The sequence below is a fragment of the Sceloporus undulatus genome, chromosome 1 (assembly GCF_019175285.1).
Source record: "Sceloporus undulatus isolate JIND9_A2432 ecotype Alabama chromosome 1, SceUnd_v1.1, whole genome shotgun sequence".
Classification (NCBI taxonomy): domain Eukaryota; kingdom Metazoa; phylum Chordata; class Lepidosauria; order Squamata; family Phrynosomatidae; genus Sceloporus; species Sceloporus undulatus.
This window is the reverse complement of record NC_056522.1, coordinates 109,627,327-109,652,762: the sequence shown is the minus strand read 5'-3', so window position 1 is coordinate 109,652,762 and position 25,436 is coordinate 109,627,327. Positions and strand designations below refer to the sequence as shown.

Sequence of the window (25,436 nt, the reverse complement as noted above, 5' to 3'; positions counted from 1 at the left end):
ATTCATGGCACATCCAGATAAACTTATAGATCTGCTATGAATATTGTTTTGAAGTATGAATCAAGTATCAAAATTTCAGTGACCTGTCACTGAAATCTCTCTTTCCTTCCGTCTCTGTATCTTTCAGACACACACACACACACACACAGTGGAACTTTTACTCTGACCCATGCAAAATAGGGGCAATCTGTTTTGCTTAGGCAATTTTCATGGTTCCCCTGACAGGAAGAACAGATTACTTGATAAATCGAGACAGACAACTGGGATATTTAGTATTCTACTTAAAAGAATATAATTTCCTTACAGAAAGTACTCTGGAATGGAGGCAAAGGTAAAACCTGAAGTGTGCATCATCAATGGAACCAATGGTACTTTTGTAGAAACAAAAATATACACAGTTTCCTTTCAAAATATTAAGAATATTAAGAAAAATCTGAAAAAATGGTCTGAATATTTGATTAGTGATTCATTTTGTGTGTTTACATATGTTTTGTATGACAGAAAGGCAGCAAGCAAATGGATTTATTTTTAATACTGTCCTTGGAATTTCAATTGAATCACAACTTAAAATACAACAAAACTAAAAAGCTTAGGCCTAAATCTAATTACCAGTCACAACCTGCATAGATACAGTGAGAATTCAAATTATCTATTCTAGTTGAACTAGTGACTGGATTAAGGCTTTAATTTTTTAACGTATGCACAAAGGCTTAAACTCCAAGTAACTCCACAATTTTTCCAGTTTCTTTAAATTTTGGTACAGTATACAAAAAAAACCCAACAACTAATAAATAAAAATTATATACCCAGGACATGTATTTAGTGCTATTAGATCTTAGGACCTGGCCCTGAGTCTTCAGATTTTTGGTGTCTCCAGATCAGAGGAGGGTGTAAATTCTCCAGTTTTGATGGAGTCAGCTTTGGGTCAGAGGAAAGGGCTGTATGCCAATCTCCATTTTGGCTAGAACAGCACCAGCTTGCTATAATTTGCTAGTCTTCTTTAATGTCTTGCTGCATCTTATAAAAACTTGGGTGGATGGTGTCTATGGATTTACTTGACTTCCTCCTTTCCTTGTAGTCATTGTAGCTCCAGGGTATACCATCTTCTCTGCTCTGCATTAGACTAGATTAAATGTTCATTTTCCCATTTCCCACAGACTAAGATTAAAAAATGCTCTTTTGTTCATGAAATACTCCCAAAAGCTATCTTAATGTGGTGTGTGTGTGTGTGTGTGTGTGTTGAAAACAAAGGCAGGGAATTCCAGAACTCATTATTATCAATCATTGTTATTATCAATAATCAATTATTTTACAGGATATCATTTGCCAAAAAGCCAAGGGCTGCTTTATTCTTATTCATTTATTCATGGAATGGTGAAAACACTATTCCTTATATTGGCTGAGTATCCCTTATTTGAAATGCCTGTGACCAGAAGTGTTTCAGATTTTTTTTTAATATTTGCATACACACACACACACACACGGGGGAGGGAAACCAAAGTCTAAACACAAAATTCATTTATGTTTCATATACACCTTATACACATAACCTGAAGGTAATTTTATACAATGTTTAAATAATTTTGTAGTGTGTATACATGGAACTACTGTATTCAAAAGCAAAGATGTCACTGTTTCAGCCACTGATGAAAAAAGTTTTGGATTTTGGACTATTTCAGATTTTGGATTTTCAGATCAGAGATACTCAATCTGTAGTTTATGTATTTGGGTCTAAGCAAGTATTTGTTTTGCTTACTTATCACAGATATGTCACTATGAACTGGCACTTTGGTAAAATAACAGCTTATAAGAAGCTATTATGAAAGCCTAGCCCTCTTTCCTTATTGAAAATATATGTAAATATTCACACACACACACACTTATACAAGCTGTATGCTGAGAGGAAAATAACCTACAAATTATGCATAAAAGCTATGCAGTAAAACACCAAACTTCATCCAAAACAAGAAAAAACACCTATGGTACAGTGGTTTTAGCGCTTGACTATGACTAGAGACCAGGGTTCAAGTTCACACTCTCCCACAGAAACCCACTGGATGACCTTGGGCAAATCACACTCTCTCAGCCTCAGACGAATTCAAAGGAAAAATCATTCTGACAAATCTTACCAAGCAAACCCTGTGATAGATTCACTTTAGGATTGCCATAACACAAGAGCAAGCACTATAACACAAAACAACGTAAAAACAACAAGATGCTGTATGTTTAAGCATGCACCCTAGAGAGATGTTGAGTATTAACTTGCCATCAGAAGTGTCCACAGTAGTTCATTTATGTCTATCTCCAGACTTATTCATACTGAGGTCTCTTTGAAATCCATTTAGTACTTCAGGCCAAGAGGGCAAAGCAGGCAGGACAGAGAGCAAAGGGATACAAGAAAGATGACCCAACTGGCACTTTTTTCATTACAATTGCTAAATAGTTCATGTCTTCCGAGTTTACTTCGCTGGCTGCAACTGTTATTTGGGCTAGAGCAGTGTTTCTTGTCCTATCTGATGTAGGAGGCTGGCAGGTTTTTTCTGAATATACCAAGGACTATGATTTTGTGCCCATTGGCTACAACTGTTTCTCTTTTTCGTGGAATTTCTCTGCAAACCAGCAATTAAGGGCTTGTGGACCTGCACTAGGATAATCACAGATTCCATTTACTTGTATCTTGTAGGCATCAAGCACATTGCATTGGCAAACTCCCCAAAATTGCAGTTGTCTTTGTTGGCTTTTCTCTGCTGTCCTTCTATCAGCAGGAATATACATTTTTATTTATGTTTTTTTCAGAAGTTAGTTGGCTCCTGTTGGGAAGGGATTCATTGGTGGGTGCTGACCATTTTTTTTAATTAAGTTTTTAATTGTGTTTTTACATTACATTTTTAAAAATCAATATTTGGCTTTTAACTTGCATAGCTGTCTTGACTGCCAGTTTTACAAGGCAATAGAGTTATAAATTTAATAAATAAATAAATCACAAACACTATGTCCATTGGAAACAAGAGGCTAAAAGGCATGTGCAGACAAAATGAGTACAGCTGAAATTAGAAATGATGTTGATGTCACTTGCTGGAACAAACAACAAACATTCTGTACCTAAGACAAAATAAGGTGTACAATAACAACTTCAGTTCAAACATTGTTATTAACCTAGTGCCCTCCAGAGGTTTAAGTACCCTAAAGGTACCAGATCCCATCTAATCTTGGAAGCTAAGCAGGATCAGCCATGGTTAGCACTTGCATGGGAGCCTGCAAACAAAGACCAGGTGCTGTAGACTATATTTCAGAGGAAGGAACTGTCAAAACCACCTGAGTATTGCCTAAGAAAAGCCTATAAAATTCATGGGGTCACCAGAAATCAACAGGTGACTTAAAGGGATGCATGCGCACACACACACACACACACACACAGAGTGCCCTCCAGACCCTGTGGATTAATTTGACAGCCTCTGAGGTCTCTTCGAAGTCTATGGTTCTATGATTACAACTCTCATCACAAAGCCATGCTAGCTGGTTATGATTGAAATTGTAGTGCAATATGCATGGATTTTGCCAGGTTGGGGAGGACTCTTTTTAAAACTGAAATTACTATGAACAGAATATGCCAGCTGTTAAAGAAAATGACAGTCCTGGATTAGCACATCTTTAGTTGCTATAGAAACAAAAAGGTTAGATTTAGAATCTCATGTTTAAATTATCAGCAATAAAAATTGAACAAACAGATCCCTGCTAAGAGTGAACTATGCAGCCCAATTGTGCTGTAAAGGTGTAAATGTAAAATGAACAAGGTCAACAATAATTAACTGGAACCATCTGCTGATGCAAAAAAATGTATATGTTGTAACTTAAAACAAATCCCTTAGAGTAGTAAACATGAAAGTGATCAGGTTTTCTTTCCTCAGGCTAGAAGATATAAGGCACTGAATGCATTTCAGGGAGAGGACTAAAGGAGAAGGAAGTGCTGGGACCCTTATATCATGTTCTTGAAGTATAAAACCATTTGACATGAATCAGAAACCAAACTACAAGAACGTGGTTTTTTGCATGCATTAATCTAGCTCCGATAAACTCTTCAGCATGGAGGTGGTCAGAAAGGAGCCAGCAGAAAACAAACTTAAGTAAAACTGTCTGCAATTTTGAATGAGAGGAACACAACTGATAAGAGGAACAATGGAGAACAAAAAGCTAGCATTTAGCAGTCCTTACTGTTCCTGAGATTATCTAGGATATAGTTCTTTAGGGATACACCACATTCCCATGAGAAAAAAATCCTCAGGGAAGTGCTGCTTGCATTAACTTTTTTTTTAGTTGGCATCATTCATATCCAAACAAAAGCAATTTAATGATTTGTTACTATATCAAAACAGTCAATAGTACAATGACTTTAAGATACTTAAAAACACGTAGGTATAGACTCATTAAGTCAAGAGATTATCAAAACTGTTTCAGTACTTGTACAACAGGAAGTTTAAATTTGAGACATAAGTCCTCCTATACTCCATTCCCACTGGCTTATAACGCGGATCAAGAATCGAATTATGGGTGCATCGTTTCCATTTGAGCGTGCATTCGATCCTCATTGCGCCAATTTCGTTCCCATTGGAATTCAGATCTGATACCCATGTATTCGATTTTTCTTTCAAAAACCCAAATCAGTGGTGGATAAACCGGTTTTAAAAAGGTGCACATTTTTAGAGGTTTTTCCTGCGCTTCCTGAGTCCAGTTCAGGGCAAATGAATGGGAACGACAAGGGTGTTTGATTTGGGAACTTGGGGATGGGAGGAGCAGTGCTCAAGGGGCTGGCCTGGGGGTGTCACCCACTTGTTCTCTTTCCTGCATTACCGGCACCATTTTCTCCCGTTCGCATAGCCTTTCCCCAGTGGAGTGGGAAGCAGGGTAAGGCGATCGCATGTGTAGACAATTTTTTTTTAAATTAAGCTTTCAATCGCTTAGGCGCTCTGTTGGGTGTCCAAACATAGCCAATTGCTACATTGACCTCCAAATACGGTAAACACATTACGCCCCCCTGCAACCTCCCCCCTGCTCCACATACATAGATCGACGTGTAAGGAGACCTATTGAACACCATTTTAAACTATTCTTTTTTCTGTTTTTTACATGCCTGCTTGATCGCCCCCCAAATAGCCCAGGGAGCAATGGGGGAGGCAAAGGGACTTGGGGGAATGGAGGCTCCCTTTCCCAGAGGGAGTCTGGGAAGACACAGGAGAGTCAGGGAGGCAAAGGAACTTGGGGGATGGAGGCTCCCTTTTCCCTTTCTCAGAGGGAGTCTGGGAATACACAGGAGAGCTGGGGAGGCAAAGAAACTTGGGGGGAATGGAGGCTCCCTTTTCCCAGAGGGGAAAACCGCCTAAGCGATTGATTGGTTGTGACGTGAAGCGCTTAGGCATGTGACTGACAGCTGCTTTTTTAAAAAAGGGCAATGGGAAGAGGGAGCAAAAAAGGCCGCTTCAAATTACAACGAGAACATTTCAATGGGAACGAGAACATGGGTTAAAAAAAAATGAGTCCGTTTGCCCCCTTTCGTAATGGGAACGAGGGAGCAGATTCAAATAAGACTCGGGAAAAAAATCTGAGTCAGAATCGCAGCAATATAAGCCACTTTTTTGCCCAGTGGGAATGGGGCCTTTGACATCTTAATTACTAGAAAAGGGGGAAATAAGACATTTTAGGCATCTAGTGGTCAGAGCTATATTTCTCTGTTACCACAATACCACCGGGAAGTTGATAACCTTAAGAGACTGTTCTCCTCTGCCACAGGACTATGCATAATAATGGAACTTTGAAAAGCTACTCTAGAAGAAATAAAGTCCTTACTAAGCACAAAATGAATCCTTCCAAGTCTTATATCTAGTAGTGTAAGTTTGGCTTATCCAACTCCCAACCAATGCAAATTTAAAATTAGATCTATTTTGGGACTCATGGTTTTCAATGTTTGCTTCATGGTTTTACTTTCATTATTAGCTAACTAGTCAGCCACCTTGAGCTTTTCTTTTTTTGTCTCAACAACAACAACAAAAGGATAGCTGGGATATGAATATTTTAAATAAAATAAATTTAGAATTTAAACAAGTGAAAAGCAATGGACTGCTGAAGGTTCGTCACGGGGTCAAAGGCCAAGAGTTAAACCTGCAGAATTCACATTTTCCCCTTTTCTATTGCCAATGACTTCTAGTATTTATTAACATCAAAGAACTGAAATCCCAGTTGGAGCTCAAACTCTGCTCCAGATCCATGAACAAATAACAGCATTTACATAATCACAGCTGTGTTCTTTGTAGCATATACCTGGTTAGGGTAATACTTAGTGGTGAAAGCTAATTCTGCTGACTTAAGTTATTGTTGTTTGACCCCAAAGAAGGTATTATTAAAGCTTGAGATTGCTCACATTCCCTCACAACCCTACCAAAACAATATAGAATTGTGGAGGTAAATATAAATAATGTGAACACATATAGCTACATAGTGAACTATGATAATATGGAACTTTCCATGCTTTGAACATGGTGAGGATCTACACAGAATATGAAGTAGAAGGCTGCTTCTGATATTTGGGAAAGCCTCTGCTATTATATAGGATTTAGCACAGAGCTCTGCAATATGATGAGAAATCAGCAAAGATAAGATGTCTTCTTTCTCTTTAGTAAGCACAAAGGATTAATTCATCCTTCACTTCAGAAGGCAAGACCAATATAGTACACAACTTTCCCAATACTGAGATACTGTTTCAGGCTGTAAATCAAAAATTTAATACATTTAAAAGAAGCTATCACCAATAAAGCAGCATAACAGAATGAAAAACAAACAAAGCTCAAAGAAGAAATTCTTATGGTACTATACAAAAGCTATTTTGCAAAATTCTCTCTGACCATAATCAGGGTAAATTTTCCTGATTTCCCAGCCACTACATAAAAAGTTCCAATTTTCCTTTCTTGTTTAGTAGCTGGATCTGTGACAGGAAAAAGGATCTACTACAATAATTCACAGGATGATAAGTAAATGGCCAGACTCTGCAAACTCATGTTCACAGTTTCTTCTACATGCTTTCTAAATATGCTGACATATCAAAGGCAGACATTTTGCAAAAGTTCATGAGACCCTAATTACTGCCTTGGGAATATTCTCAATTAGAATACAGTATAAAGAATATTCTGAATGCCTAGGCCTCTTGGTTCTCCTGATATACACTTTTAAAGCCCTCTGGACTCTCATGCCATAATCTTTTCTTTGGGGTATGAGCTTGGAACAGAAACTTGGAGGAACAAACTCTTAAAATTTATAAAAGGTGATGTTGATCTTAGGCATGAAGTTCAAAGCTTAAGAAGTTGTAGCTCATAGAAGGCTAATTATCTCCCCTTATTACTGGGCAAATGTAAACTCAACACAAACACCTTCCAAAGACTCAAAGGGAAGTGTAATGAATGCTACCAAAATCAACAGCAGACTCCACAACAGGAATGTACATATCGAAGAAGAATCTTGAAATATGTGTTTGATGCAAGATAGCTGGGATATGCCATGAACCCCATGAATTCTGTACAAAGCCAGTGAATGTTCAGGTGAAGGCCTTCTTAAAGAACTCCAACAGCTACTTCAACAGCCACAAGACAACACTGCTTTCCCTTGTGTCACCTGTGAAAGATCTTCTATGTGGTGTCATAAATTTTATTTTATCAGCTACTTAGAAAGGAAAAGACTGAAAGTCATGACTGTTGTTCTTTCTCTTAAAGTATGGTAAACAAGATTCATGAGAACACATAAAAAGGCTTCTTAAAGGTAACCCACCCATGTAAAGATTAGCAGCAAAGAGATCCAGAAGAGCAGTGTTCCAACAACAAGTGATCACTGAGAACACATTCACATTCAGGGTCTACTGATGGTCAAAGAATTACGTTTTTAATCAAACCAACTGTATAATGATGTTTCCCAGCAGTTATGGCAAATTGCTCCATGCTCAATAGTTGAGGAGAACATCTTATAAGGTCCTTTCAGGCCCTTCTGATGATTGATGTGAGCCTCAACAATTATGTTGACAGTACACACCGGCATATGAGCATCCTGAACCCTGTGAGAAAGCTGGGGCTGGTCTAAATGTAAGTGTACTGTATTATGTGAACTGCTGTAGATTTTTGCACATTCACAGTGATGTTTGTCTTCCCTTTCTGCTGCAAATTCACATCTTTCTTCTGCCAAAAATGCATGGCCATCTGCATCCATTTGAAGCAGACAGTTGGCCACATGTTTAGGATACTCCAGTAAAAACCATAAAGCCTTTTTCAGCTGAGTTGGTGGAGCCCCCTCCCCCTCACAAAAAGCCCAAATTCCTCCAAATCATGTGTGGCCAGATCACATTATATTATAATAGTATGAGGAGAATTCTAATCGTGTCCCCAGTGAATTCAATGTTCACCAGCTGGGAAGTTTTTAAAGGACACTTTTTTTAAAAAGGGAAATCTGATAACTGTTTCTAGTATCTGTATTGTTTAACCCTTGCTTGAAAATGGGTGATTCAATAACCCAAAGTTGCTAATAGCAGAATTGGAAGCATTCTTAAATCAAGAAAACCCTAAAGTGGTAAAAATTAAACTTAGCTGCCCTCCACCAATGCTATGTTCCTGAAACAGCTGCGTGGGTGAGTAGCTTTGTTCTTTGTAAAAGAAATGCATAAAAGCAGGAGGCCTGCTCATGAATTTTGAAGTGCTAAGTTTAGTCTTTACATGTTAAGAAATTTAAAACATCACATTTATAATATGTGATAATACCTTTAGGTATGTTGGTGAATGTTTATAACAGGAATAATAACATATTTTGCCCACGCACTATGCCATTAAATTTTTGAGAGGGCATGAAAACATTTCCCAACATATAATATCCTGAAATGTATGTAATAGTTAAAATATAACTTTGCACATCTGACTGAACATGGTGGCTTTCGGCTCACTGAAGTATGCTCAAAACTTCAAATGAAGTAAAAACCTTGGGTTGGGGAAGGAGAAGGGCAAAAATGTGACCCAGCTATTTACAGAATGAGATTGGTTTGCAGAAGTCTTGCTTTTTTGGTCTTCGTTTGTGTGAAACTGGGAATACCTCAAAGGAAACGTATTTTGTAAAGTAAAAAAAGGTAAACAACAAAAAAAGAACATTTCTTATTCTTTACTTTCTCATTTTCTGTTGTCTTTTCTCCTTTTTGGCCATTTTCCCTGCTTATTTTTCTAAATACCAAGAAGGGTTTTTCCCCACCGACTGGCAGGGTAAGTAATAAAAAAACTGAAGGAGAAAGGGGGAATCTTAATGAATATAACTGAAAAGAACTTTGAATTTGGATTCCTGCCTGGCCAATTGGCACATGGGATAAAACCCTCACGTGGTTTGCTCCACATGCCATCCCGAGAATGAATTATCCAAAAAATTCATTTCATTCTGAATTAAGGATTTTGAATTTTAATTGCAAATTTCAGAGTTTTTCTTTACAAGGTACACAATGGTACCACTATGCTCTGCTAATAATGGTGATATTTATTCACCATCTGTACATGCTGTTCTGAATAGCACATTGTTAAAAGACACAATAAACTATGTAACAGCAGAATACTAAATATGCATACTGTATTAGAAACTTTCTGTGAGGAGCTACTGTATCTTGAAGATATAAACAATGTCCATAAAATGATTACAAACTAAATCTCAACATGGTACCAAGGACAAAGACAAGAGATTAACATAGTTTTCATTGTCTCACAAGATTGTATAGAAAAAGGAAACACAGTCCCACAGTATCAGCTTGGTGACATGAACATGAGGCAGCAAATTAAAACAAATAAAGAAACGCCAATAAACTGCAATAAAAAAATATTAATTTTAAATTAACATTTCTGAAAACATGTGGCTATCCAGAGCTTTAAGAAAAAAGTATCATGGGCTATTTTCCAACTTTAATACAATTCTAAGTTACAGCTTGTAGTTATCGGCCACATTTTTAAAGCAACACGGTATCAAGATTTTATGCAACAGCTTCAGACTCTTTTTATTCCTCATTTGCCTCAGGTTTTTCAATTTTATGCATCAGCAGCTAGCCTAGGAATGGGAGATGAAAAATGAAGTCAGAAGCCAGTACTGAGCAACAATACAACTCTCACGGGCAAAACATGGGACACAACCAATGAACAAGCTAGACATCAGGAACAAAGACCCACCAAATGATACAGGAACACACCGAAGTTTAAGACAAGATGTTGTTTAGGCAAGGTTCACCTGGAAAATGAAGTCCCCAAGCCCTTCCCAAGAATATCTAATCATCAACTTCAATGGCATCAATCATTCCAGGGCCCGAGAATGCTATTGGAACTACCATATAAAGCAGACCTGCACAACTTAGCAGTAATCAGGGGCCAAATTTAAAATAGGTTGATTTCTTTGGGCTGCACATAGGTGGGGGGTGGGGGGTGCTGCCTTCCGAGCCCTGCTTGGTAGCCACCTTACAAAATTTGGAGAACATGAAGGTGTGTGAGGTAGTGGCCTCTGAGTCCCTGGGACTTGGAGGACATTGGGGGATGAGGTAGTGCCCTCTGAGAGTTGCCATAAGTCAAACAACTTGAAGGCACAAAACAACAACAACAACACCAAAGCTCCATTAGGCAAGGCAGAGTTTTAAAGATATAAAGATTTAAAGTTGGAGACCAGGGTTTGAGTCCCCTCTTGGACCACTGGACGGCCTTGGCTAATCACAGTGTCTTAGCCTCAGAGGAAGACAAGGAAAGCCCACTCTGAACGTAATCTTGCCAAGAAAATCCCATGATAGGGTAGCCATAAATCGGAAATGATTTGGAAGGCACTTTAAAACAATGCATAGGATTGCCATAAGTCAAAGTCAACTTGGACGCAATGACCAACAAAATGCTGCTTTTAGGACCCAGCATGGATCTGACGCCTCTTGGGGAAGAAAGCTTGGTGGTCTCAACCACCAGGGAGGGTCCTGAAGGAGAGGAGTGGGGTGGGGGAAGAAAGCCCCTCAACCTTCTTCCTCTCCCCCTTTCTTGACCCACTCTCTCAGCCTCTCCTCTCTTCTCCTCACCCTATGGAGCTGGCAGCTGGCTCCACCAACATTGCCACAAGTGAAATTGTTAACTTTTGTTGTTATTACTCAACAGACCTCTCCTCCCTCTGCTGTTCCACATCTCTGTGGGCTTTACAAAATGTTTTCAGAGGCCACATGTGGCCCACAGGCCTTATGTTATGTAGGTCTGATATAAAGTCACAAACCACACCATCACACTATCCACCTAACTTCACTTGCATAGCTAAACCTAGTGTACCAGCTACACCAATTCCCGGAGATGTCAGATTTGGCCAAAGTGACACATGCCTCAATAATATCCTGTCTGGATCATTGTAACACACTGTACATGGAGCTGCCTGCAGCAACAACAGCAGCCCAGCAGCAGAGGTGACTTCCTGGGCACCTGTGGGTGGATGACCCTTTAAAACGCCTTCCCAGAGTTCCCTCAGAGACCTTGGCATCGGGGAAGGAGACCCTGCAGCAACAACATGGAGCTGCCTTTGGAAACTGTTCAGAACTGCAGCAGATCCAAAATGCTGTGTCCAGATTGCTGACAGGACTGGTTACAGGGAAAATACTACTGCCCTACTGAAACAGCTTCACTGGCTACCAATTCATTTCTGGGTGCAATTCAAAGTGTGGTTATGGCACATGAAGTCCTGTATGGCTTGGGCCCAGGCTATCTTCTACAGTTAACAGTATTACTTTTTTTAAAAAAACAGTATTAAAATGGCTTGGGTCCGAGTTACTTGCAGGAATGCCTCTCCCTACATAACCACCCCGCACACTCAGAACAACTGGAAAGAATTTATTGGAATATTATAACACTAGATGAACCACAATTTCCCATAGAGCATTCACTGCCATGGCCCCTAAACTATGGAATAGTCTACCGGAAGAGTCTTTTTACCACCTTAGATGCCTTTAAGAAGGCACTTAGGACAGATCTCTTCTGGCAGGCTTATCCACCTGATTCCATATAAGAGATTATGGTAAATGCTCCACCCCTGATTATGACTGTATGATAATTTGATGATTGGATATTTTAAAGAACTAATAGGAATGTTGTAATTCAGTATTAGTATTTTATAGATTGTCTTTTTGTACTTGTATTGTATTACTTTAATGATGTAATCCCACTTAGATCCTTGGGAGAGACGGGAAATATAAATAAAAATTGTTGTTGTTGTTGTTGTTGTTATCTGAAAGACTATCTCCTTCTACGAATCTGTCTGAGTTTTAAGATCCTTGGAGAATTGGCTTTCTCTTGGGACCTTCCACCATCATAGGCATGTCTAGTAAAGACACATGACAAAGCCTTCTTGGTGGCTGAGGGATACTCCCTTTTGTCACCCAGTCCTGGACGGGATTTGTCACCCAGTCCTGGACGTGGTCACACTCCCCCTAAAGGACAAAGTTCACAGCTTGGGAGTACTCCTGGATTCATCTATACTGTTATCATCTCAAGTGGATGCGATGGCCAGGAGTGCTTGGTACCAGCTTCGGCTGATAAGCCAACTGCGTCCCTGTCCGGACCGAAAGGACCTTGAAACTGTAGTACATGCACTGGTAACCTCTCACTTAGATTTCTGTAGCGCGCTCTACATGGGGTTACCTTTGTATTTTAAAGAACTAATAGGATAGTTCGGAAGCTCCAACTAGTTCAAAATGCAGCAACCAGAGTGGTCACTGGGACCTCAAGGTCAGACCACATAACACCTGTATTAAAATCTTTACACTGGCTGCCAATTAGCTTCTGAGCCCAATACAAAGTGTTGGTTATCACCTTTAAAGCCCTACATGGCTTGGGCCCGAGTTACTTGAGGGAACGCCTCTCCCTACACAATCCGCCCCGTACTCTCAGAACAACTGGAAAGCTCCTACTTGAACATCTCAAAGTGAGATTAACAACTACTCACCAAAGAGCGTTTACGGCCATGGTCCCTACGCATTGGAATAATCTCCCGGAAGAGATTTTACTCATTCCTACTTTGGACACCTTTAAGAAGGCATTGAAAACTCATCTCTTCCGACAAGCATACCCTCCTGACTCTCTATAAAGGAAACCACTCTCAAATAGAAATCTACCTCAGGATGTTAACTGTGATATATATGCTGTATGTTTTTAGATAATACTTTGTTTTTTATAAGCTGATTTTAAATAACTGTAATTAGAATTGCTATGTACTGTTGAATTAGACATTGACCTGTAATCCTGCCTCGATCCGTCAGGAGAGGCGGGAAAAATATAAATAAAAATTATTATTATTATTATTATTATTATTATTATTATTATTATTATTATTATTATTATTATTATTTTGTTAACATTTGTAATACATGTCTATTCAAAAAAAATTTAAAATACATTATGCTTTCAAAAAACCAGTATTCTGTTTTAACTTATACTGTCAGCTGCCCTGGGTCTCATCTTGGGAGAGAGGTGGGGTACAAAAAACAGAAAAGAAAAATAACCTACAGCCTTGATGCTAGCAAACAAGCCACTGTGAATGCAACATGCTTATAACAACTCATCTCTCTATGTTCCCAATGGCTGAATCTTCCATAACTGAATCTTTCATCATCCTCTACACTCCCAGAAACATGATCAGCACAAAAGGACACATATGCATTTCTTGAAATGTGGACCCCTCCAAGGGGTCATTTCCCATTTCCCTAGTATAATGTCCTCCTGCACAAATATTCTAATTCCCTGCCATATTCTCTCTTAAGGACTAAAAAAATTACATGCTGCATTAAATGCATAATCACATTTTCATGCATGCATTATTTAAATATCAGATTGGGATGGCTCCACATATGAAGTGGGGTTTAATTCTTCTCCTGCTCTGTGGTACTGAGAGTCATCCCCACCCACAACCTTTGGAAATCATTTGCCCCAGGAAAGAAGCCTAACACAGTAGCCAGATTTGGGGTGGAAGTAGGATAAATGGTTGCTATTAAAGAATACATAGTTACAAATGCAAGTAACAAATATGCATGAATTCACAGTTCATGGTTTTTGCTGTCATTATTACAAAAATCACATAAGACAGCCTACTGGAAATATCCAGAATCAGATTTTTCAGGTTTGATATTAACCAGTTTTATTCTCCTGGGATCAACAGCCCTGTAATACTGTTCCTTTTGCCATGGTAGTAAACTTAATGTCATGAGCCCCTGAGGCAAAGCAGGTATCCTGGCAGCACTTGCTTCTTGTGTGGAATATATAATATGATCCTACAACAGTTCTGCTTGTAAATGTGTAGCAGCAATAAGCAATATAAATATGGCTTGCCCTCGTCATGTTCTACGTGCTGTAAAACATTTGAAATATCAAGAACAGATAGTCAAAAATAAAAGGAAGTTTCATCCTCTTATTGCAGACTTTTGTGTTAGTGAGGACTGGTATAACACGCCCAGAGTCAATTACACAGTGTTTTCAACAGGAGCAGGGACGTCTGTGAATGTTTTCATAAACCTCTACTTCAAAAGCATAAGTGAAAGCTGAAGAGTGTCTTCAAAAGAAAGCTGAAAAGGTAGATTGCTAGCCAGCAAGTGCAACTATCAACAAATCAAGCAGACAGAGTGGCTCATGGTCCAAATGCCTGCTGTGATATGCAGATTCTGATGCACAATGCCCATGCCTTGTTAACATGAATGCCCCCCTCCTGAGAAGCAACTTTCCTAGAAAAGCAATAGCAAGATGGTTCTGTCCAGAGACAGCAACTTCAGGGTACACCAAAAATGCCTCTACAGGCATTTAGAGAACTGTCATCAACAACAGCATACACATAGTACAGGCTGGGGCAACACATTTTAGGGACCAACAGAAACTGAAGTCGATGCAAGGATAAATTACCTGGATGTGAAAACAGGGGGGAAAGGTCAAACTGCCACGAGACACAGAAACACTTATGATCATAAGGATGACAGTAAAATGGAAAATAGTCACAATCAGTGTGAATCAACATTTTATATGCTGAAATAATTACTAGATAATTTTAGTCAATTCTTCATATGCAGATCAGGAATGTTATCAGTATTCTTGGGCATCTGCATCTCTTCTTTCAAAACAATTTGTAATATATAATTTGAATTCAAACATAAACTTCCATTCAAATTTTGGGGTTATTTGGATAACAGATACCATCATAAAAGCCACAATAAAAATATTCTATGGTGTATTCACAGAAAGTGACTGTTTTCATTTCTCTGTAGCTCAAAACAAATGTGTGAGCACCATTTCATTTTTACAATATACATCTGATTCTTTTCTACAGAGGGTGATAATATGTTTCATCACTGTACTTTTCCATATGACTGTTTACAAAGCCAATAAAGTCTGAAAAGGTAGATAATTCCTTTTCCCCCCCATTTCATTTATGGAATGAAAGCAACTTTTCAAATTAAAATAACTTGTGGGAATATTTTTCCTTTGGCTTTACACTGAATGAATATCTTTTAATTTCTTAGTAAAGGGTAGAAGTTATTAAAATTACAACAATTCTCTTTTGACACATCAAATACAATAACTGTAAATGAATTATACTTCTGTTTGACAAAACTTTATAAACAGGTATTTTTCTAAGCTCCCTGGAAATAATACCTTCCAGTATGAAACATATATCCCTTTTTATTGAAAAGAAAATGCCACAAAACCAATATAACCCAGAGCAGTTATTTTCTTCTTCATAAAAGCTGCAGCAGTTTGCCAAGTAGCAAGAAAAGCATTCAGTTACCAATTTTGAAGCTGACAGGCAAGCAAAGGGCCAAGCAAGCTGGTGAACTATCAACAAAGAAATCAGTTAATTATTGTAAATGGTTAATGGTTGACATTATTTATTTTTGGCCTGTGTCCATACCATGTTGAGCTATACTTGTGAAATTACTTATACTTGATGCTACAAGTACCTGTATATAAAAACATTAAAGTGATTTTAAAAATTACCATTTCCACTTAGCACAATAACTAAAACTTTGTTGATATGTTTTTTTTAAAAAAAGATGGTATACTAGTAATTTTTTAGCTGCAACTGCAGCATCTGCCTTACAACTAACTAGTGTATATTTCCCCACTTAATTGCAACAATATGGTTACAAAGCTCTTATATGAAACATGGTAATGCACTGTCAAAGGATATTACTAGATATTGCACCCTTCCCCAACTTTCTGGCTGGGAGGTTATAGAAAGTTCCAGGTTGGGAAAGGTTGAGACAATGCTCTGACATGACCTAGGCCAGCTAAAACACACAAATTCATATACTGTAAAAGTGTTTTACTGCATTAGCTTTCATTTAGATGGGTGTTCTTAACCTGTGGTCCATGGACACCCTGCAGATTCAGAGTGTGTATGAACTGTGTGAAGCAACCTCCAAAAGACATTTCTTTCATTCCCTTTGTGTTCTTCTTTAAAAAGTGTGTAAGTGAACTTTTCTGAAAAGGGATTCTTTAGCTTTCATTAGATTCTCAAAGGGAACCATGGCTCAAAAACATTAAGATCAACTGAAATCAAGGGCCCTTGGTATCCGCTGGGGTTTGGTTTCAGGAACCCCATAGATACCAAAATTAGTGGATGCTCAATTTCCATTAGATACAATTCGATAGTAAAATGGTGCCCCTTATATAAAATGGCAAAATCAAGGTTTAGTTTTTTGGAGATTTTTAAAAAAATATTTTCAAGACATGGATGGTTTAATCCATGGGTACAGAATCCATGGATAAGGAGGGCCAACTGTAGGCCTTAAAAGAAAAAATATAATCACACTCATTTATCCCAGCACTGTCTCAACAATAACTTTTTCTTTATGCTACTTTCTTTCTATGATGGAGATTAATTATTAATTTAATGGTTATCGAGTATCGGTATTGGTTATAGTTTTGATTTTAATTGTTGAATTTTACCCTTATGCTGATTAATCCTTTTTAAGAGGGGGAGATATTATGTCTATATTGAAGTATTTTAATCTTTGTACACCGCTTTGATTGCCTCGACAAAAAGCGGGATAGAAATAAAAGTGTTGTTATTATTATTATTATTATTATTATTATTAGTGACATTTAAATCCTAATTTCCACCAATTAGGTCAAAATATGTGAATCTCCTCCTCCCTTCCTTATCTTCACAAAATTCTGTGAAAGAGTGTGATTGGTTAGACTGAGAGAATGTGACTGATTTAAAGTCATCTAAATAATTTCATGGTTCAGTGGAGCCAAATCCCAATAGAACACTTTAACCGTTATTTCAGATGGGTCTGTGAGTTCATTTACCGTATTTACTCAACTATAAATCGAACTCATATATAAATCGAGGTCAGGTTTTGGGGCCAATTATGGATTTTTCCATGACTTGAGGGTAAAACTTGGAGGATCCTTCAGTATGTGTATGTGTGCATACAGCAAGAGAGACTCTAATTGGGCCTGTTAGTTTCAACTTTGATTTCAGCCTTCACTCAGACAGTGACGGCAAGCATGGGTGGGAGAGGGTCTCTGTTCTTTACATGCAATTAATCACTCAGGACTCTTTCTGCTTGGCGCAAGAGAAAAAGAACTATCTTCCCATCATATGGGGAAATCTGAAAGACCTGCTACCACATTACCACACTGACCCATACATAGGTCAACGTGGGACTGTGGGGTGGATTTTGGGGCATAATTTTTTAGACTTATAGACAAGTATATATGGTAAGTTTCTGTTCCTAATTATCTGTATGAATCTCTCCTTTCACCGGCATGTCTGTGACATAAGATGATCAGGGTAGGCTTTTGTCCAATTATTTCAGATAAACTATGTGCCAATAAAAGAGAAACCCTTCTCAATTGTGAGGATCCATCTATGGAACACATTACTCATGACCATTTCAACAGCAGCAATACTGCTGTTGTTTCAGCACTAGCTAAAACTTTTTTGTTTCCTAGAACATTTTAATGGGCTGATTTAACCTAGGGTTGGGTTTGATTCCATTGGTTCATTTTCTTTCTTTCACTCTTTCTTTTTGACAACATGTTTTGGAGTTTTATTGTTTAAATTATATTTTACAATTTAAACATATTGTTACATTCCCCTGGCAAGGATGAAGGGTGGTTTTAAAACGCTTTAATAAAGAAAGAAAAACAAAGTAGTAGAGCACACATATAATAATAATAATAATAATAATAACAATAATAATAATAATAATTTTTATTTCTATTTCCCGCTCTCCCAATGGATCGAAGTGGGATTACAAGCATAAAACCACAATAACATCTAGATTACACTAGAATATCATCTACCAGCTGAGATGAAGGTCCAGCTTTCCCTGGCAGCTTCTATGTATCTTGACAGTTATTCAGTGAGAAATCTCCATGGAGGAACAGTGTTGCTCTAAACCTCTGAACCAATAGGCTGAGATGGCTACTTTACATAATAGCATATCTGTATTTTTTTATTACTTAGCAAGAAAAAAATGGCTAACACTAAAGTGCCAACTCGAGAGCCAGAGTGGCATCATGGTTTGAGCGTTGGACTAGCATTTTGGAGACCAAGGTTTGAATCCTGGCTTTGCCATGGAAACCCACTGGGTGACCTTGGGCAAGTCACACTCTCTCGGCCTCAGGGGAAGGCAATAGCAAACCTCTTCTGAACGAACCTTGCCAAGAAACCCCTGTGATAGGTTCACCTTGGGGTTGCCATAGGCTAGAAATGACTTGAAGGCACGCAACAACAAAAGTGCCAACTAGGCCTAAGTGCCAAAAATACCTAAGTCAAACAAACTTTTCATTTCCCACATCATCTTGCTGGCCTTTGTCTCTCTTCAGGACCTAGAGCTAGACCAAAAACAATCTGAAACTGGCCCCTGCTGTGAGTCTTTTACTCAGGGCTCTGTTGCAAATACTCTTAAATAGATTTAATGAAACAAGACCCAGTCCTATCTAACTACAGCATATGTGAAGATGCCAAAGCTTGGGAAAGTTACTTTTTTGGACTACAACTCCTCAAATTCCCCAGCAGGAATTCTAGGAGCTACAGTAAAAAAGAAATATTTCCCCCAAAACTCTGGCAGTTGCTCTTACAATAAATCAGAGCATTGGTCTAGCTAGCCCAGTTTTATTAAATCTGACCAACAGCCAACTTACAAGGCCTCAGACAGATGTCTCCAACCACATATGCAAATTCTTTTTAAATGGACACTGAAGGAACAGAATCTAAGATCCAACACATACAAAGCAAATGTTCCGTAAATTAACTACAGCTCCACCCAAATATAGGTATTTCATTCATCACCCCCAAGTAAAAGTATATATCATGAAATATCTCTGTGGAACTTTATAAGCAATAACAGATAGGCAAAGTGGAAAAAGTAGCTTAAGACAACCCTAAAACGAATCCATTCAGAAAAGCATTCTTCTAGGATCCTTGCAAATGATGTAGCAGTTTTGGGCTACAATTTGCCACCCCTGTCAGTTTTGACCTACAATAAGTCTTTTATGGGCCCGAACAGACAGGCCAAAATAATGCTGCTTCAGATCACTTTGGAGGTATGCTTTTTACATTATGCTGGAGGCTGGAAGCCACGCTAAAGCCACGCTCCAGTCCTAAGGACAGAAGCGCAGCTTTGGCACAATTTCTGGACTCTTAAGATGCCTGTGTCATTTAAATAGCATACTTCCAAAGTGACCCGAAGCAGCTTTATTTTGGCCTGTCTGTTCAGACCTATGACATGTTACATTGCTTCATAGCCAAGGCCACTTCACAGGTTTTCTAATATAAGTCTTAGTAGTCATAGTTGGAAAAGCACACTTAATCACTGCATGGAGCCCTATTTTTAGGGAGTAAGATAAACAGTCCTTCCCATTGCTGTCACTCTTTTGAAAACATAAAACTGTCAACATGTTCTCTTGCGTCAATCTTCTTTTCTCTAAACATTCCAAGTTCCTTCAGGCTGTCCTTCTTTACCAGTAGTTAGTCTTCTAAATGTTATTATATTAGTAGGACACTTGTAAGTACAGTCCACCCACCCCTACTGCGGACTTGTCATCTGCAGATTTGAGCATCCACGATGGTCCAGCCCCATTGTCCCTAATGGCAGTGTGGGCATGCAGCTATATCAGTGCAGCTGCTGCATGACATGCAGTGGGACTTGAGGTCCCGCAGTTTTTGGCATCCGGGGTGGGGGGGGATCTGAAATAGAACTCCCACAGATATGGGGGCTGACTGTAATATGAAGAGTGTAATTGATTGAAAATAGGAACTAGACCCATATAAATGTGGCTATGACTAGGGGATAAATTTGTTTTGTGATCCACCCAGAGAACTCATGTGATGGGGTGGCTCTACAAGAAAGTTAGTCAATATACAAAGGTAATAAAATGCAGAACTATATTCAACTTTTAAGTTACACAATAAATCTAAAACCTTAATTTCATGGACAAACACAAGATAATCAAAGAGGCTTTCATGCAAAACCCTCTAGGCAGAAAGACATTGCAGGGACTTTGAATGTAAGACTACTGGAGATTTGTAATTTGTTGTTAACTGCCTTCAAGTCAACCTCAGTTCATGAGAATATGAGAACCCTGTAAATGAGGCATCTTCAAGATACCCTTGTCCTCCACTGTTCTGTTTAGGTCCTGAAAAATTCCTGTTAACCTCCCTGATTGAATCTATCCATCTGGCATGTGGTCTTCCTCTGTTTCTACCATCTTATACTTATCCGAACATTATTGTCTTTTCTAATGAGTAATGCCTTCTCATGATGTGGCCAAAGTAAAACCACCTCAATTTGATCATCTTGGTTTCTAGGCTACCCACAGTATCCTTAGCACTATTCTCCAGCACCACATCTCAAGTCAGTTAATTTTCTTCTTATCAGGTTTTTTCACTATCCAGCTCTCACATCACATGGTGTTGGAGAATATGATGGCTTGGACTACTCTAATCTTAGAGCTCAGTGGTATATCTTTACACTTCAAAATATTGTCTAGTTCCTTCATGAGTGCCCTTCCCATTCCTAGTCTTCTTCTGATTTCTTGGCTGCAGTCTCCATTCTGATCAATGTTTGATCCAAGGTACAGGAACTCTTTAACTATTTTGATTTCCTAACTGTTTAGGTCAAATTCATGTTGATTCTTAATTAACTATATATACATTTATATTTATTTTATCAGTGAACCATAAAGATACAAGAATTGTCTTGAATGATCTTAGGCTGCATCTGCAATGCAGAAATAATGCAATATGACATCACTTTAACTGTCATGGTTCAATGGTATGGAATTCTCGGATCTGTAGTTTTGTGAGATAGTTATCTTTATCAGAGAGTTCTGGGGTCACAATAAATGACAAATCCCAGGATTCCAAAGCATTGAACTATGACAGTTAAAATGGATTAACTGCTATGGTTTATCCCCATCTTCAAAAAGGGGAAAAAAGAGGATCCCAACAATTATCGTCCAGTTAGGCTGACATCAATACCAGGAAAGATTCTAGAGCAGATCATTAAACAGAGAGTCTGTCAACATCTAGCTGGCAATTCCATAATCACAATAAGTCAACGTGGATTTCAGAGAAACAAGTCATGCCAGACAAATCTGATATCTTTCTTTGATAAAATTACCAGCTTGGTAGATGAACGGAATGCTGTGGATGTAGTATATCTTGATTTCAGTAAGGATTTTGACAAGGTTTCCCATGACATTCTTGCAAACAAGCTTGTAAAACGTGGGCTACACAAGATAACTGTTACATGGATTAGTAATTGGTTGACTGGCCGAACCCAAAGGGTGCTCAACAATGGCTCCTTTTCATCCTGAAGAGAAGTGACCAGTGGGGTCCCACAAGGCTCTGTCCTGGGCCCAGTGCTATTCAACATCTTTATCAATGACTTGGATGACAGAATTGAGGGCATACTCATCAAATTTGCAGATGACACCAAATTAGGAGAAATAGCTAATACTCCAGAGGACAGGATCAAAATTCAAAATGACCTGGATAGACTAGAAAGCTGGGCCAAAGCTAACAAAACGAAATTCAACACGGAGAAATGTATGGTACTGCGCTTAGGGCAGAAAAATAAAATGCACAGATATAGGATGGGTGACACCTGGCTGAACAAGACTACATGTGAAAGGGATCTAAGAGTCCAAGTAGACCATAAGTTGAACATGAGTCAACAGTGTGATGTGGCAGCTAAAAAGGCCAATGTAATTTTAGGCTGCATCAATAAAAGTATAGCATCTAGATCAAGAGAAGTAATAGTGCCACTATATTCTGCTTTGGTCAGTCCCCACCTGGAATACTGTGTCCAGTTCTGGGCACCACAACTCAAAAAGGACATTGAGAAACTGGAGCTTGTCCAAAGGAAGGCGACTTAAATGGTGAAGTGTCTGGAAACCATGCCCTATGAGCTGGGGATGTTTAGCCTGGAGCAGAGAAGGTTAAGAGGTGATATGATATCCCTGTTTAAATATTTGAAGGGATATCATATTGAGGAGGGAGCAAGCTGGTTTTCTGCTGCTCCAGAGAACAGGACTCAGAACAACGGATGCAAGCTGCAGGAAAAGAGATTCCACCTCAACATTAGGAGGAACTTCCTGACAGTAAGGGCTGTTCGACAGTGGAACAAACTCCCTCGGAGTGTAGTGGAGTCTCCTTCCTTGGAAGTCTTCAAACAGAGGCTGGATGGCCATCTGTCGGGTATGCTTTGATTGAGATTTCCTGCATGGCAGGGGGTTGGACTGGATGGCCCTTGTGGTCTCTTCCAACTCTACGATTCTGTGATTCTACTTTATGAATAAACTGGATTATTTCTGCAGTGTGGATTCAGCACAACATTATTCCTTTCTCAATAGATTACATTTAGTGGTTAGCTGCTGTATTTTGCCAAGAAACGGGAATATCAGTTTTTTAAAAATATTTAAATTTTAGGGAGCACTTGCACTTTACAAAAAGGACCTAGGAGCACGCAGCCTGCATCTTGCATATATCTGCCTCTTGTTTTACTTCCATGGAAAAGTAGCTACCATAACTATTAATCTTACAATGATGTGGGTGCATCTGTCATCTTGTAGCAGACACTGTTTCTTATACTGTTTTCTTGACATTATTCAAAGGTCATTTAAACTGGTGACAGAATTACAAGACCAGTTTGTGTGCTTCTAAGAAATGATTTCCCATCTTAAGGGGAAATTCCAGAAAAACAGCAACTCACTATTAAAAACACACACATTGGTCATCACATTGGCTACCTTCTCTTTCAGTACAAAGTGGTAACTGACTATTTATAATATGTATCTGTCTCTGTTTACTGGATAGGGATATCTGATCTATGCAGAAGTTTTAAAAAAGAATGGCAACACAAAATTTACTTTCACCTTTAAAACTCTTAAAGAGTAGTTATCAACAACAGAAAGGGATTAAGCAATTCACAAGATGAATTTTGTACTTTAATTCAACTTCCCTAAAACTCAAATATAATCCAAACTATTTAAACAATTAAAAGTCAAAGCACTTACTAAGTCTCTGTGAAGCACCCAGTTTGCATGGAGATAATGGATTCCATCAAGAATCTGATAAAGTAGTGATTTGACCATGGATCTTGGCAACTGCATGGGTTTTTTGTTTGCTTTTGAGGCACGGTGGAACTTGATAATATGCTGGAAATAAAAAGAGCACAGACATGAAAGTATCTTGTAAAAATAAAGTTCTCACACAATGGTACTGTAAGAATTAAATGCCTTTTAGTTTTGGAATCTAAAATGGCAGGCAATATGTTCTTTTTAAAATGCTTTTTAAAGTAATCTTTTTGAAAAATAACCAAAGGACATTGAACTTTCAATGTACATGACTATGAAACTGCTTGGTCTGTAATGGATTTCACGTTAAGATTTGCTTCTTACTGACAGTTTTCCAATTTCCATGCAATTGCCCCACAGCTTTAAGGAATTTCATAATAATTTGGCATTAGTCTCCCTCTCTCCCCCTTTTATTCCTTTCTTCTCTTTTTTCTTTACTAGAAGTAATGGAGTCTGAAGAGCTGTGCTTAAGAATTCCAAGGACTTCAACTTAAATCTAATATCCAAACTTGACAAATGTGTACGTGTGGTTTTGTTTACATTACATCTTGAGTGTAGGGGGAGAAAGATTTGGAATTCTCTGCTTGATTATTTATCAGTTATTAGGGAGCATTGAAAAATTATAGATAATGAGGAAAATAGGAACATACATGTGGGCTGAGACAGGTGCTAGTAATAAATGAAATAATTTCACCTTTAGCTCAATCCAGACTTCCTTCTCTATAGCTACTCTGCATTTAATAGATTTTTAAAGGTTTCCTTCCAAACTGAAGTTTGGTTTCTAAGGAAGGAGACTCTTTTTGGTAAGGCAGAAAATTAAAGAGCAATCTGGGATGAGAGATAATAAAGCATGATATTCCTGGAGATCTAGGGCAGAATTTACTTTGTTGGCATCATCCAACTCCAACAGAAAAAGGAGACTGAATCTGAGCCACAGATTGTTATGGATTAGCCTCAAACCTTGTAATACATGGAATGTTAAAGAGAGGAAAGTCTAGTCATGCCCAAAGCGTCTTTCTCTAATCACTGAGCTCCAGTCCATACACACTAGAAGCCTCATGGCACAATAAGAACAGGTCACAGGAATAACCAGTTGGTGCCCTTCTTTTTCCTATCTGCCACAGAAATCCATCCTTCTTTTGTCAGTTTTCATTCAAGGATATGAATTATACTGTATATGCACCAAGGTCAACCATCTTTTCTCTTAACCAAGGTCTGCAGACTTTTTAAATTATTCTGGTGACTATCCATAACCTATACAACAACAACGAAACACGTATTAAACCTAACAAGAAAATGGACAGTAAAATTTGTGCCAAAGAAAGAATAAGATACAGGAAATAAAGTGCCAATTTGAGTCTGACTTGCAAACAATTATTTTCAAGGAGTCATCATTACATTTGCACTAGACTTAGAGAAGCCTACTCAGAATTCTGTTTATTTAGGATTAGGAATATGATTTTTCAGGGGGAAAGGCATGAACTCGTATTTGGAAAAGCTACTTTTTGGCCTATAGCTCACAGAATCCTCCAGCACTATGGCCATGATATGGCTGAGGGAGTCTGGGGGTTTTAGAGCAAGAAAGTAAATTTTCCACATCCCTCACATTTAGTGTTTAAGTAGCAGAAATGACTATTAAAGAGTGAACCATAATTGCACACTTTTCATGAGAAAGAGACTATGAAGGAGAGGAATCCTGGGAGGGAATCTCTAAGCAATATACAGTGTTACCCCGGGTTATGAAAATAATTCGTTCCGCCGCCGCTTTCGTAACCCGAAAGGCTTTCGCAAGCTGAAACCCCA

General features: G+C 38.4%; 1 protein-coding gene across 4 annotated transcripts in view; it reads right to left on the bottom strand.

Moving 5' to 3' along the window:
- CDK19 (cyclin dependent kinase 19) overlaps positions 1-25,436 on the bottom strand; it is a 132,832-nt gene that overhangs the window by 39,820 nt on the left and 67,576 nt on the right. For 3 of the 4 annotated variants that reach the window (XM_042446696.1, XM_042446694.1, XM_042446697.1), the window contains exon 4: positions 23,574-23,714. The exons of the other annotated variant lie outside the window; for it this stretch is intronic. In XM_042446696.1, the coding sequence (XP_042302630.1) occupies positions 23,574-23,714 (141 nt within the window). The remainder of the gene's footprint in view (positions 1-23,573; positions 23,715-25,436) is intronic. 4 annotated transcript variants of the gene reach the window in all.